Source organism: Chroicocephalus ridibundus, chromosome 1, assembly GCF_963924245.1.
Source record: "Chroicocephalus ridibundus chromosome 1, bChrRid1.1, whole genome shotgun sequence".
In the NCBI taxonomy this organism is placed as follows: Eukaryota; Metazoa; Chordata; class Aves; order Charadriiformes; family Laridae; genus Chroicocephalus; species Chroicocephalus ridibundus.
The window spans coordinates 14,037,171-14,053,679 of NC_086284.1; the positions used below are offsets into that span (position 1 = coordinate 14,037,171).

General features: G+C 39.3%; 1 protein-coding gene across 1 annotated transcript in view; it reads right to left on the minus strand.

The window, feature by feature from the left end:
• The window catches only part of SLC36A4 (solute carrier family 36 member 4), a 109,274-nt gene that overhangs the window by 57,675 nt on the left and 35,090 nt on the right, over positions 1-16,509 (minus strand). The window contains exons 9-10 of the mRNA XM_063329118.1: positions 6,261-6,430; positions 2,918-3,087 (exon numbers count right to left, since the gene is read on the minus strand). Of these exons, the coding sequence (XP_063185188.1) occupies positions 2,918-3,087; positions 6,261-6,430 (340 nt within the window). The remainder of the gene's footprint in view (positions 1-2,917; positions 3,088-6,260; positions 6,431-16,509) is intronic.

Below are 16,509 nucleotides of genomic sequence, written 5' to 3' on the forward strand. Positions count from 1 at the left end.
AACCGTCCAGGGTATGCTTTTTCGCAGCAAAGTTTCTGATATACTGCAACAATAAACCAATGACTTCATTGATTTTTATTTGAGAAATGCGAAAGCCCCCCAAATCAGTAATAACTTTTTTTCCCAGTCTTCTCTTAATAAGCTAATGTGTTATTAGTAACACAGCTGAAGTTTCTTTTTTTAGAGAATTATTTTCAAGCAGGCAGAGTCCCTTTAAGCAGTGCCTGACCTCTGAACGGTCCAGACATTACAACATATTCTGTCACTGATACCAGAACCATTTCTTTTTTAAAACTCAATTTAAAAGGTTTGGGGCTTTTTCATTCTAATAAAGGAACACTCTTCTGAATCATTTTAGGAACCATGGTCTGCACCTTGTGAAAGCAAAGGACTATCAATTCTGGTTTCTAACCGATGCCTCAGTGAAAAATGACAAACAGAAGATGAGTGTAAGGATGGGAGCTTACGTACACAATTGCTGGTGAAAAAGTGTTATAGATACTGCACGCATAGAATTTGTAGGGACTACTTGAAAAAACCCGCCAATGACAACTAGGATAATAAACACAACATATCACACAACAGCCCGGCAAATATCAAACATTTAACAGCAAACTTTTAGTTTTACTTTTCTGTGCTGTGGAGCAAACAATTCAATACCCTCAAACATCCCAGTAACACCTGTAACACCTCAGCAGGTCCATTTTAGAGATCCGCATCACAGATCAGTTTCAATGGCACACGCCAGGTTCAATTTTACTATACAATTTTCTTTAAAAAAGAAATAAAGATATAGCATTCACTTTATATTGAATCATTTTAAAGTATTTATTATGCCTTCAGAAAAGAAAGGCCATTAGCTGCTGTTTTATAATGAGAGAAAAAAAAAATCTGAAAAAAAGTACAATGCCCAACTGCATGAAAACAAGAAGAATAAGAGAGAATACATGTCAACATACCCCTGGGAAAAAGCCACCTACCACAATTCATGGTGGACTACATTCCTCCTATCCCAGTTCCCCCAGCTGGAGTCAATTATACCCAACCGGCAACCGTTACATTCTCAAGTCCTGCTCACAAGGTACCCCACCTCTGATTTGCTCCCATTTCCTTTTACCTTTTGCAGACTCCCAGATTTTAAAGTAAATCCTCTTTCTTTTTCTACTTGCTTTTCTTTGAGATTGCTCCCCAGTTTTGCCTTCCCAGACTACCCAGTAAGTACAAAGCTCAATAATAAAATTGAAAAAAAAACCAAAAAAACCCGAACAGAAACAAACACTTAGGGCTGAATGTCACAGAGTCACGTTTATAATTTCCCATAGTCAAACAGGCACATGTGCTTTCAAACCTATTCACCACAGGCTCTTCTCATCAGGCACATCACTGAAAGCATCTTTTTTGTCTATAAACTCTGGAAACCTTCAGCTGTAAACATCAGTTTGGATCTACAAGAATTTTAGCTTTTCAAGGAATCAAGATACCATTTCCAGGGCAGGTTATAATGGGCACACGAAGGGCAACAGAGAATGAGTGGAAGTTGAGGGCCTCATGACACCAAGATACGTTAAGACTGAAGAGTTTACTGGAGTCATAGGGAGACACTAAAAAGCGTTCTGGAGCTTGAAGCCTTTTGATCTAGATGTTTCTCAGGTATTACAAGAGCTATTCATCTATCCCCAATCTTAAAATCTTAACAGCACCATGAACACTAGAATCTAAAATCTAAAGAAGAATTAGAAAACTAAAATCTTACGCACCACGAAGACTAGAAGCAGAACACAGGCTATATGGTGCTTCAGGAGATCAGCACTTCATTATTCAAGAAAGTTTTTCACATTTTTTTTGTTATTATTTCACATAGCAGATGTATTTTCAGAGCAGCAAGTTTCTAGATCAATAGCATTTCCCCGCGCTTACTGCGGTAATTAAATTGCGCCAACATTAAACTATTTCTCTCAACAACAGGCTTGGCCTTAAGAAGGTCTCAGCAGATGTTCAAGTTCTCTTTGACAACAGACAATTCTTAACTGCCATCTAGTATATTGGCCACTGGTCAGTACTCGCCAAGTCAGCAGAGCCAACAAAAACTCAACTCTACTTTTTCATCAATATTTTCCCCCTAAAAAACAAGGTTCGGGATTTTTTTGTTTGTTTGGCAGTTTTCATTCTTTTTAAGGCAAACAGCTTGTTTCACAGCTCGTACAAATGGCGGAGTCAAGAAGGCTGCTCTGTATTAGAAACAATTTTTTATAACATCTTTGAGAAAAGCTTCTTACGTTATTCAGCACTTTAGATGGGAGCTGTAAAGACAAACCTAAACTTCCTCCTCAGGTCATTATCTTCAGGAATTGGTTCCTAGATGAGTAGGAATAGGAGTAAGCAGCAGTGAGGGCAGATATACAAAACTACTTTGGAGCATTATCACCTAAAAAAAGTGGCCCCCCACGAACACTCTGACTCAGGCATCCGTGTTTGCCAATGCGATTGTATGGCCACAGAGCAGCACACCGTAGGCTTAATCCTCCGACTGACAAAACAGAAAAAAGGATTTCTCCCCGAGCAACATGTACTGTAGATCACACAGAGAAACGCTGACATGAAACAGCAACGTGTGGGTATCACTTAAAAACTTTTATTCTAAAGAAATTATTTTCAAGTTGGCAGCTTTAGTGTGTTATTGGCAAAAGATATGGTTGTCAAATAATTGGTCACACCTACAAAAAAAAAGCGTGGTTAAAATACAAATACAACATTAGATTCACTTGTTCATGAAAGTCAAAACATACTGAGTCACTGAAACAAAATTTCAGGTTTGCTAGCCTCCAGAAAAATAAGTAACACAACACGTATTTAAATAAGCAGGTCCCAACAACGCGTAACAGCACGCTTTTTTTACGGATGTTCTGCACATACTTACAGGTCGAGCAGACTAAAAGTGCTCTCGCCACAAGCTCACAGAGTAACTTCCACTTCTGCTCCACTTTGGAGATGACAGCTGGAATGAGGATCTCTGCAGGGACGTAGTACTGAATCGAATAGGTCACAAAAATCCCAAAGGAGTACAGAATTTTTACAGACTGATACAACCTGTTGAAAACATTTATACACGTTCACGTGAGTTGCAAACTCTTTATGAAAAAAAAACCAGCTTGCTAATGGCGCTAAGGCTATATATATAAAAAGTACTTCCCCCCCCAGCCCTCAGCAAACAAGAAGGTAACATTATCTGTTGCAAGTTCTAACTGCCTAAGAAATTGCAGATAAGCATACTACCAAAATACGGACAAAAAAAAAAAAATAATAAATTTCGGTGTCATGCATTCATAAATGAATAAACTTAAAGAGTTGAGGCGCCATCCCTGGAGGTATTTAAAAGCCGGGTAGACATAGTGCTTAGAGATGTGGTTGAGTGATGGTTGTCGTCAGAGTTAGGCTGATGGTTGGACTTGATGATCTGAAAGGTCCCTTCCAACCTAGACAATTCTGTAATTCTATGATTTTAAGAACAGGTTAAACAACAGGCAGTTATTTGGAAAAAGAAAATCCCAAATTCACATCAAATATAATCTGTACATTGATAAACATTTCGCAGTGGCAGTAAACATTGGCCATTTTAAAGACCGTTAAGGCAAACAGAGCCCCTCCTTGGCTTTGGCCAGGAGGCACCTCGTGATCACAAATAAGTCAGGTAAATTGTGCCTGCATGTTCTCTCCGCTATTTAATGCAATAAAATAGAATTCCTTGATTCTAGCAAGAAGTTGTTGTTAAAGATCAGTAAAAAAAAAAAAAAAAAAAAAAAAAAAAAAAGAGATGAAAACTACTCTTTTCATAGTCAATTTTCAACATTTTAATGTATCATGCTGACCGATGATTTGTGCTCCAAAACATGTTCTAAACTAGAGCCGCAACAAGTCTCTTCTCCAAAAGCTCCGATCTAGCAGAATGCTTTTAGAATACGAGCAGTCCTCTATTTAAAGTAAACCTAGAGACTTAACTGGTCTGGGACCTGTATACGCCTTCTGGTCAATTCACCTGAGAGAACATCAAATAAAACTGAGAAAGCAGCAGAATTTTAATTTTCTTTACCAGGAAAGGCTTATTTTTAAGACAGGGATTGTCCATCTGGAATTAAACACAGAAGACGAGTCTCACTGCTCAGCTCCATTCCAGGCTCTTACGGCATGACCGCTTTCTTATAAAAACTTGTCCCCTCCTTGCGTTTCTCTAGTTCAATCCGGTCACCTACTGGCTTTTTATGGGAGGACCAAATAACAGAATATTATCCTACGGTTGAGTGGCAATTTGTTCTGCTAGCAGAGTGAATTGCACACATTTGCCCACGGGTCCTGGACCAGGCAGACCCACAGACCACACAGTTTGTGTGGTGCTCTGGGGTATTACCCAAGGTGAGACGAAAAGAAAGGACTTTGTTACCTCTACATACGTGCCCTGAGCAGCTCTGAGGTTACTAAACTCATGATGCCAGTTCTCCACCTTACAGAATACCTCTTTCCATCTCTTTTATTAACTTTCCTTGCACTAGGTCTATAAAGCCAGCAGGATAAATATCATATAATCATCACATCTGCACTGTAGCCAAGAGCTATTTGAAAAGTCTTATCTGAACAGCCCTACTTGACAGCAGGGCTGCAGAATATTACAGCAGGACAAAGCTGATCCTGTTGCTTACACGAATGCAGTACGAAGCAATGGAGTGAGCAACTTTACCTTGTATTTCACATTCCTCTCCTTCCTCCTCCTTTAAGAACACTTCTCTTAAGGCACAAAGAAACACAGATCTACCATTTAAAACAACCTTTTCACTCACCTGATCGCATCAACAATGAGCAATACCGTGCAATATTACAAATAGAAGTATTTTTCTTTTCAGATGCATCATATAGACAGAACGGATACAGTAATGTTTGAAGACTTCCAGTTGTTTTTGCTTTTTTTTTTACTCTATGTCTAATGAAAGGACACAATTAAATATATATAATGAGCAATATGCCTCAAAAACCAGAACCGTAGGAGAAAATCCCACGAAACAGGCAAGAAATTGAGGCCCAAATCTCAGTTTTTATAATAGCAGTACAAAAACAAAACAAGCAAAAAAGCAACAACAGACACATGAAAATTCCAGCAACCGAAAAAACCATCATCCTTCAAGATGCATTTTATTACCATTTCATGTATTTATCATTGGAATCAGTCAGGCAGTTAAACAAAACTTTTAAAGAGTATTAAAAACACATAGCTCATACTGACTGCAAGGAATGAAAATGGAAAAAAAGAGTAACACTTGAAAATTAAGAACGCTCTTTAAATGTGTTCTGCTCTTTTTCAAAGAGGAAAAGAAAAAAAAGGGGGACAGCATTCAGTTCAGCAAAGCAGTTTTTGTTTAACAGAATTTGAGATTTCACTACTTCAATATGCTACCACAACAGAGACCGAACAAGGAGATGTAAGCACGTAACATGCAAGACATTACTTGACCAGAATGAAAACGTGAAAATACTTCTCAGCTTTTAGACTTGTGCACTGCTGATATACCAAATTTTAGGCCTATCAGACGTAAAGGTACTAAAATATTAGGAGCTATATTTAAATTAATAGTTACAGTATATATCCATCCATAGATACATACAGAACTAACAATGCACCAGTTGAAATAGTCTTCAGCGCTTTTTCAGCATATGACATGTGGAGCCTTTATAGCATTAAAAAAAAAAAAAGCTGAATAAAAATTATATCGCTGAAACACTGGCAAGCATAAGTTTCATTTTCCTGATAAGAAGCCATTATCTGTAGACTTGCATCTGAGCTATAAATCCATTCCGCTTTGATGTCTTCTATTCCAGTTGTTTGCTTGCTAAACAAAGCGATGCCACTAAAAAAAGGCCACTATATTACCGGGATACCCAAGGTAATAGTAGCTGTTTTCAGAACTGCAATATATCTGGTTGCAAAATGCATTTTACGTCCTTCCATACACCTGGGACTAGCTTCTGCCAGAGATGGAACACTTTACTACAAAGATCATTGATCTGTTTCAATACAAAATTCCTTTTAATATGCAAGAAATTGCTGGCTGGCATCATAGCTCAACTGTAGAAGGCACAGAGACAGTACGTACAATATACTTTTAAAAGAGTTTAAGCACATATGACTTACAAGCATGACAGCACTAAGGCATGGAACAACCTTTACAATGTTTTTGCCATCTAGATTATTGGGTTTAAGTCACACATGGGCTTACCATATATCTTGTGGCAGGTTTAAAGTGATGCTGCCTTTGATTTCATCCCCAAAGCGCAGATACCCCAGAGTGGCTAGTGAGATGTACAAGGTCGTGACTATTCCCATGCCAATGTTCAGCGCCTGCGGGAAACGCGTGGTGTCCTTCATTCTGTTTTCCAATGGCAGTACCTGGAAATAGGGGGAGAACCAATTACATTTTACATCCTGACAGGAAAACTACTTTTCCCTCCCATTTCAAGGCCAATTTCCAGAATTTAGGTGATTTTATTAATAAGTAAGATTATTCTACAATAATGTTTTACAGCCTGGAAGATCACAATGTTTTATGCACCCGATAGAAAAGGTCAATTACTGAAAAGCATCTATCTTGGTTGAAAAAAACCATCAGTGTGGAAATACGAAGCAATATTTATAGGGTAGAAAAACTGACAAGAGAAACTTACGGTGCCCAGATGAAAATACACAGGCAACACGAGTAACGTGAATTTTTGGTAACAGAATTGTCCAAAATCCAATGGTAATTCTTGTATTTTTATTAGGTATATCTGCATTGTCAGTCTGCGTCACAGACAAACCTACCATCCGCATGGCTGACACACAAGCTCATGCCCAGCCGCAGGTCTCCCCAGGCAGAGGGAAGCTTGAGTCCATGACTACCGTAACTCGGACCTGCGCTCTTTTTCATTCTGCGGACAGAGATAGGGCCAGGCACACCAAGCACCGCTTTTCCTAAACGCAGTGTAGGCGCTTTGAGCCTGAACTACAGCCAAGCGACCTGGCTGGGCTTGCCATCGCTTCAGAGTGAAGATGCGGGCATTACAACCATTACTGCATGCAGTTTGCTGGAGAGACTGCCTTTTACATACGGGTACTATACAGTGTACAGAAAAATATACTTAGTATGTTCCAACTTAACTTTTCAGCCACCAACACACAAAATTTACATGCAAGGCAAGAAATCCAAGTAACAAGCTCACGTGCTGCTCTTCCCACCTTGAACTTCATCATCATGACACACCTGAAGGTATGTGGACGCTCCTAGACAAGCACACTTTCCCCATGCCTTTAGAAGAACTGTACACTCATCTCAGATGCTCAATAAGGGATATAGTTCAAGATTAAACCACCTAATTTTGTATGCCTGCATACAATTAAAACGACTAAGCTTCTGGAAGATCGGTAACGAAGAGCTAGTCAATATAGTGAGTGGAATAAAGACCACAGTTCAGCTTATTGTTCACTAGTCACGCAGGCTGTATTTGATTAGCAGTGTATCACTGTAATTAAACAAGCTTGTAGTCCCTGACATTTGACTTATGTCAAATCTAATACAGACAAAACAGTTTCAGTACAACAGAGTTGCCCTGTAAAAGCTACTGTCCATCACACAAAAGCGCTTGTTAAATGACTGAATATTTATTGTTTCCAATGTAACCAATGTAAGTTATGGAAAAAGCATATTTCATCCACTAATTAACAAATAAATTGGTATATTTGAATTGTTGCCGTATTATTTTCTATAGGGCAATCATTCCTTTCCTCTGATCACTCACTGATAGTCACTTCCTGACCTATCGTTGAGTATCATCATTGCCAATCCATCCCACATTGTTATATTTGTCCTACACTAGAAATCCTGAAAAAGTCATTTTATACTTGGGAACAAAGAGATCTCTAAAAAGAAGCATATTTGGAGGCATTTCAAAATTTTTCTTCATCTTCAATTAAAATACATTCTACGTCTTAACTGAGGATCTTCTTTATACAGTTCAGAGCCCCCGCTGCTGATGTTTTAGCTCCAGAAAGCAACCTGAGCTTGCACTGAAATTTAATCTGGTGGAAAATGCAAAGTTTAAAATAGGAAGAGTTTCAAAACTTAAATCAATTTTTAAATGACAGTGCTGAGCAGCAGAAAAAACACAACAGGAGGCATGTGGCTAGAAGTACTACTTTACTGCCACGCTGACAAAATAAGCCCATTCCTTTAAATGACTTAAGCTTCTGTGTCCATACAGGAGCTATCAAGTCATCTTTTTACGTTTCACATCAAAAACTGGCAGGTAGGACAGACGACACTTCAGATTCTTTTGTCCTCAGTTGCAATTAGGTTGTTTTAACATATGTCCTTACCAAGAGCTTTGAAGGATGCAAATGGCAGGCAATTTTTCCCTTCATCTCAGTTTGACTCTCATTCTTGACTTCCTACAAACTTGCTCTCATTCTTCGACATCTCGTTCTTGACTTCCTACAAACAGACACCATTTGGGCCTGGACCAGTAATAAAAACACCCATTCAGTGCGTATCTGTTAATTCTCCGGTGATTATACATGGAATATATTTTCTGCATAAGTTCTGCCATGTTCTACAGCTTCTGGGAATCTTAACAAGCACAAATTGTTACAGTAAGATCTTATTCCAAGCTACATTATCTCTGCAGAGCTTCAATGGCAATTGCTTGCCCAGCTTACAGGTATCAGGAGTCTCTTAGTAAGCTCACTGGCCCAGAGATTTGATTTCCAGAGTCTCCTGCATTCATTTTGTACATTCCTGGCAGAAGGAGGGCAATGAACTAGAGACACATGCCACCACCCATGGGGAAAAAAAAAAAAAAAAAAAAAAAAAAATCCCACGTTTTACCACCACGACACCTGGCAGGAAAGGGATCCTAGAGCCTACCTGCCCCTCTGAAGGATGGCAAAAGCAATCTGTAGGAGACTATTAATGCGGGAAAACATTTCTTGTGGCTTCATAATCACAAGGAGCTCAAGTCAAAGACTATGGAACGGTTCATTATGATGCCTTCTTTCAGACATTAAAAAAAAAAAAAAAAAGGCCCCCCAGGCATAAAAATGCAGAAGAGAAAGAAACTTCCTACTTTTTGGCTACATCTTTGCAATTGAAATAGCAAAACATTACATATGTATGACAAACACTGGCTACAGCCATTCTGAGAGACAGACTTTAAAAGAAAAGAGATGTTTATATGACTGCACCAGATTTGAATAAATAACCGTTATCAGTAATGATATTTTGCACATACATAATGTTTTACATTAAATGCAGAACGGCTTCCAGTCCCTGTCCAGAAAGCAGAACGGGAGGAAGGAGCACGCAGCACCCGGCATTTGGGAGATAAACGAACGGCAGTCAGGAGCCAAAAGACAGTACAGGAGATTTCCTGCTGAGCAGGAAACGTTGTGAGGCAGTGAAAGGACTCAGGTCCAGCTTCCCAAGGACTTGACACCCAGAGAGGATGCGATTCTTCCTCGCTGCCGCACTTGAGAAACTGCACCTGGATGACAGAATAATAGAATGAGTTGGAAGGGACCTTTAAAGGTCATCTAATCCAACGCCCCTGCAACGAGCAGGGACATCTTCAACTACATCAGGTTGCTCAGAGCCCCGTCCAACCCGACCTTGAATGTGTCCAGGGATGAGGCATCTACCACCTCTCTGGGCAACCTGGGCCAGTGATTCACCGTCCTTATTGTAAAAAATACGGATATCATGCCCAGTTTTGGTCATCCAGTACAAGAGAGATACAGACATACGGGGGAAGTCCAGCTGAGGGAGATGAAGGTGGCTAGCAGGCTGGAGCACATGAGAGGCTGAGAGCAGGGTTAACCCAGCCTGAAGAGAAGGCTAGGGCAGGAATCTCCTTGAAGCCTTCAGCTAACCAAAGGAAGAAAGGGCTCGCAGAGGAAATGGAGCCAACTTCTAAGAGGTGCAACTGTCAAAGAATGAGAAGCAACAGTCTCTAGTTGCAACAAGGAGAATTTTCAGTTGGACATGAAGAAAAATAATTTTACCAAGAGACCAGCTAATTGCTGGGACAGGGTACCAAGAGAGATTGTAGAACCTCCATTCGCAGACACTTTCATAGTTCAGTTGGATAGGGTCCCAAGGAAACTAATCTAACTGAAGGCAGACCTTCTTTTGAGCAGCAGTTCGGACTTGACCACCTCCAGAGGTCTTTTCAACTTAATTTTTCTGCAGTTCTGTGGCGGCGCATTGTTACGTCCAGAGAGACGCTATGATTTCTGATAGATCATATGTGAAAAAAATTGAAATAGTGATTATTATGAGAATTCAATCTAGATATCAATACATGAACTGAAGTACTGTGAAATCCATAGAACAGAGAGCAAGTACCATTTACAATTCTTCACAGGCAACCTACAACTATTGTTCTGTTCTATTCTTAGCAGTTGTTTATATTTTATTTTTCAGTTTTTAATCTTGTAACATTTTAACAAGGTTATTTTTACAGGCAGACAAGATTATCATACAACCAGGTGTCTGAAACTTAGTTCATAAAGGAAAACAAAGTATCAGTGATCCACGCTGTGTTCATTGTTCTTGAGTCCAGAGGAAGCATTCAAATAATACTTTTTTTAAAGTTTGTACCTGTGTTGCAATTTTCTATCGTTTGCATTTAAGCCCAGTCAGCCTGAAAACCCATGTTTCTCCAAGAAAACAAAGACTTAACTAAAAAAACCAAAAATAGAAAGCAATTTAAAAACATTATAGAACAATTCTCTTTAAGCATACTAACTCTTGCTTGTTAACTATCCATTAAATCAAGTTTACTCATTAAACTCAATGGTGTCACTTCACACACACTGATGAGAAGGTCAAAGGAAAACATACTAGATATAGGGGGGTGTTCCCGCATCATCAACCTCACTTTAACATTACAACCTTCATTTAGACAGAATTTAAGGGAAATATATGCAAAAAGAAATACAGGACAATAGTACCGTTAGCCAAACACATCAACAGACCCAGATCTTGCAGCATGACGCCCACCCTGAGCTAACGAGCAGCTCTATTGATGTAAGCTGAGAACCCTGATGAGTTACCAACCAATACAGGCTTTTAGTCAGTGTTGGTTTTTACAGCCATGAGAAATTATATTTAAAAATGCTCCTTTCTCCCTGCTTATCCTCGAGTTAGTATCAGGACTAGATCCACCTCCAGACTGAACAGACGAGGATGCTAATGCAGCCTGTCCCGTGTGACTCCGGCTGGGCGAGCACATCCCGTCCCAGCCTCGGCGACGAGCCTTCCCAGGTTCAGGCACTCTCCCCGAGCAGCAGCAGGCGTTCCCAGCCAGTTGTTGCCACTGCAGGAGATGCCTCCCACGGCAGAACTGATCCCCAAAGAAATTATGCCAAAGAACTTGAGCCAGGTTTTATACTGCATTCAGTATCACCTATTCTAGACAAGCTGAAAAGTTCTGTACCCCCCAGGATTAACACGAAGCCAAGTAACAACTAATTACATGTATATTACACAAATGCCCTGCTGTTAAACTCCATCAGGATCCAAAATATCCGTGAAGTGTTCGTAAGGAGACAGAGGCTGACGGGAAGTACGAATTGAGCCAGTGCTTGTTTGACGTTGTGTCACTGTTGGGCAGCCGCTGGATAGATTTCCACTCTGAATTTCTTTCCAGTGCCTGTATAGTCCTCATTGCAACGACTTCAGAAAACATAGCATTTTGACTGAACGCAAAAGAGAGAAGGTTTTTTTTCACAAGTGCTTTTTAGTTTTGGTTTTATTGCTTTCTTTTTGGAACACTGAAGCTGAACATGCTTTCTTGTCCTTTTTTCTGAAGCCAGAAATTAATTTCACTCTTCAATTCTTTTAAACGTTTTTCTTAAAAAGCTAACACCTTACCTAGATGATTGAATAGCTCTGACAAAAAAAACCCCACATCTCTGATTCTCTCTCTGTCTAATACCTGCATCATAACACCTTTTCTCAAAAGGGATGTTGCATCAATTTAGTAGCTCGCACTAAGGCTTCAATGTTGCTCTCCGCTTGGTCAAAAAGCCATTTCTGCTGTAATAGTACCTGGTCCAATACCTCCCACACTCTTCAGACCTACAATCTACCGCCACATCCATACCCACTGCACAACCCAGTGATGGGAAATACTACGGTCAGGAAAAGCATTGGGGAATAATCTCCCGCAGGCAAGGTCACCGGGGGCAGAATGCTGGAGGCGAGAGAACCATGAGATCCATACGATGAGTTAAGTTTCACGGTTTTGAAGATTATTTTTTTCTCCGCTCCCTTCATGCTCTTTCTCCCCCAGTTCACACTAGCCCCCAACCTTAGCCCTAAACACATACAAAATCAGATATTTTAGACAAAACTGACCCATTTCATAATCTCTTATTTTCCACCATTTGTCTCCCTCCTCAACCGAACAAATTCTCCACCTTTTTCTCAGTCACCTGCTTCAATTTTGAGACACTGGCACATGTTGCTACTATTATTTTCCTTGAAGATTAATAGTCAATTCCTTCACTAACTATCAATCTTTGATTTCTTAATTTACAAAACAAGCATAATCCATCTCCCCTTCATCCACAAAATAAACCCCAAAGTGTCCATAATTTACTGGCAAAGAAGCATAAACGAATCTTTGAAATAAAGCTGGCTAATCTAAAATCATCCGTTACGCAAAGTATCTTCCCTTTCATTTCAAGGTGCATGCAGTAGGTATAAACATCCCCCAGTAAAACCACTGTCTCCTCATTCCTTGCCTTGAATATCCGGCTACACTCAGTCTTTCTACAACTAAGCTGCAGGGAACCGCCTAATTCTAATCAGAAGTTTCTACTGTACATTTTATATGACTCGACCAAAAAAACCACAAGAGAATCCAGCCTGCAGATAATCAGATAAACTATGATTTAATTGTCATGGCTACTAAAAACTAATCTTGTAATGGATAACTTAATAGGAGACATGCATAATGTTCAAATACATGGTCATCTTTCCCTTTTTCAGGAAATACCACAAAAATGGCAAGAATGAAACAATCCTCTGTCCCTTACACTCTTAAAATAAGTATTCCCGGCAGAAAAGACAGCTATACAGATGTTTTTATTAGCTTATGGTACAGACAACTCAACAATTTTGGAAAAATCAAACCCAATATATTTATCAACGTTTACTCAGGAAAAAACAGCCATCTATAATCAAGTCCCGCTGCAACAAAATAAAGCTCTGTTCATTCAAAGCAAAAAAGCTGAGGAAGCTGATATCGAAGGTATCCCGGGCTCCTTTGGTTTAGTGAGGATTTGATCTTCTGTCTTTGGGGGTTAGGTGGTAATTTTGCTCCCCACCTGTAGCCTTCAGACTATACGATACCATATTTTAACGTGTCCTCTATAACTTATTCTACTCTCAAAATTTCTACAAGATAACTGATAAAAGAAAATATGAGTTAGAAACACGAGTGTTGCTGGAGAGTATATTTCACTGCAATAAAACATAAAGGTATACTGTATGACCAAGTATTTCTGTACTCTTTCTGGTCCATGAGTTAAAAATTAAGTTTCCCAAAGCTGCAATAATACTTAAACATTTATGCCAGCCAATGATCAAAACTACATCAAATTTAAATCACCTTTAAATAAACAATAGTGATCACAAAGTTCTCACTCATCCGTACCTGCTTCTTGTGGGCAGCAGCCATACAACATGGGAACGTTAATCTATAGCAATGAAAATGGTTTGGAAAAAAGGTCTTTCCAAAAGTCTTTTTGACTTTTATCCAAAATACTCCTCCACCCATATGTTGTTTTAGCTTCTAAAGTGAAATGGGACAAAGTACACACATATTACAGGGTCTTGCAGCCCTGACTTAACATTGATTTAACAGCCCCCCCATTACGGGGCTGAGCAAACTCCATCATTGCAAAAGTGAAAAAGTAAATTATTACAACGTTATCCATTGAGGATCAACGAGTATCATAGGAAATAAACAGGATTATGGATACTACAAAGTTTTACGAATCTAAACACAGAAAAATCTCTATCTCTAAAAACCAACAGGTCCCCAGCACAGAAAGCCCAGTAATATAAAGGAGTTTGAGATTCACTTCTTCCATTTTAACACAACCATCGTCAAAAGAAATAACCATCCTATTAAAAAAAAAAAAAAAAAAAAAAAAAAAAAAAATCAATCTGTCCTAAATAGGAGAAGGAAGGGAAGACACTGATGATTGTATTTGCTTTTTTTAAAAAAACAGAAAGTTTCATACGCTTCCCTTTGACATGACAGCACGGCACCTTGACAGCTCAACTACTCATCGCTGTTTCTGTAAAGCACTCAAAAGCTCAAATACAAGACAAGTTGAAGAATACACAACATATCGCCTTCCCATAATCTTCGTCCTTCAAACGCCTTCCCTGTTATGACACTTTTCCGCCTCTCCTATTTCCTTTAGGATTTTCTTTTTCTGCTGCACTTGACAAATCAATATGATTTTTAAGCCACAATGTTTACTGGAGAGCCGCTACTGATGCTTGTGGAAGTGTTCAACAGTGGATGATTGGGGCTCTTGCAAATCCAGGAGAACATATATTCATATTTTTATTTTTTTTTTATTTAGGAACACCATTCTGCAGTGAGCATTCAAGATTACTGATTTTTAAAAGTCCTTTGACAAAATCATAGCTCTACTAATATCTAGTGTTTTGAACCAATGCCTTCATGTTCCTATTTGTGCAAACGCATATGGATCTTGGGGTCCTAAAGGAAAAAAAAAAAAATCCCAACATTTGACTGTTGCAAGCATCAGGCATCGGACGCTGCCAGCCAAAGGTTATACTTGTGAGTCTTCTGTTTGTGTTAGTAAGATATGCCATAAATATAGGAAGTATTAAGGTTAGAATACGCACAAGAAACTGGTTGGAGGCAAACAAGTGGTTCTCTGGGGTAAAAGGAAGTTTCTCCACACTCAGGATGTGTAGGATATGGGTAAGGAATATTTAACTTGATAAAAGTAATACCAAGTTGCCTGAAATTTTACCAACATTGAGCTGAATATGGCAGATGATAGAGTTTCTGATTAAAAAAAAAAATTTAAAAGGTTCTACCTGCTACATCTAAAAATATTCTTGGTTTCTACACATTTGGCCCATAATCGTTTTTCCTCCTTTCTTACACTGATCATCTCCAGAAGACATCCAAATCAAGCAATCTTGCACAGTAGCTATGACATGCCTCTTGCTGACACAACATTTATAGTCCCCATCGCCCACGTACATTTAGGAGCAGGTCATCTCCCCAATCAGCAAATTGAGTCACCCACGCCCCAGTGTCCAAAGGCAATAATAGCCTCTGAGAATTCCCACCTTTTACATTTTGATGATAAAAGCCTTTGCATCACCTCAAAAGAGCAGCAATGAAATTTATGCACCCCAGTCAAGAATGCCCCAAACAGAATTAGAAGATGTGAAATGTCTGTTTCTGACAAATCCCGTCTGGTCTTGAAGACAACAGAAGAGTGCCTTTGGGTTTCATTATTTATTTTTTTTTTTAAAGGATAGTACTAATCTGGCAAAATAATTTTTGACGATGAGAGGCTTTTATCTCAAACCCACAGACCTAACGAGCTCATCTCATCACTTTCAAAATCCAAATAACGACATTTTAAAATTATAATGCACTTAGTTCTCTCTTTTTTTAAAATCTCTTGGTATTGGTTAGCTGCTGCCTAATATGATTCCTGAGCCTGTTGTCTTTTGGTATACAAACCACCCCACTTTCTACTATGAAGCTGTGATATTCAAGTTCAAAAGCAATTTGAATAGAGGTCTTCGAGTAATAGGGTAAAATATCAGAAGCCTCATTTTCTAAACCTGAAATTAATGCTGCAAAGTAACATTTTTGCTAGACTAATCAGTCTGCAGCACTCAACACAAAAAAAGAAAAAAAACAACATACCCAAGTGTACAAACCGTACTTAACTTAGCATGTTTTTATGTAACAGAGAAGAAAAATTATCTTTCTTCTTTAGATGTTATGAATCTATTTCATCTCCTTCCCCCTGAAGCTTACACTAAAATATCACTTCCATGTTTGGATTTGGTTTTTATACCTCGAACAAGAAAGCCAACCAGACTTTCAAAGCAAAATATTCATTAAGTGTAACTGCTATTGCAGAATCACAGAATGGCCAGGGTTGGAAGGGACCTGTGGAGATGATCCAGTCCAACCCCCTGCCAGAGCAGGGTCACCCAGAGCAGGTGGCACAGGAACGCGTCCAGGAGGGTTTGGAATGTCTCCAGAGATGGAGACTCCACCACCTCTCTGGGCAGCCTGTGCCAGGGCTCTGCCACCCTCAAAGTAAAGAAGTTCCTTCTCATGTTTAGGTGGAACTTCCTATGCTCAAGTTTGTGCCCGTTACCTCTTGTTCTGTTGCCGGGCACCACTGAAAAG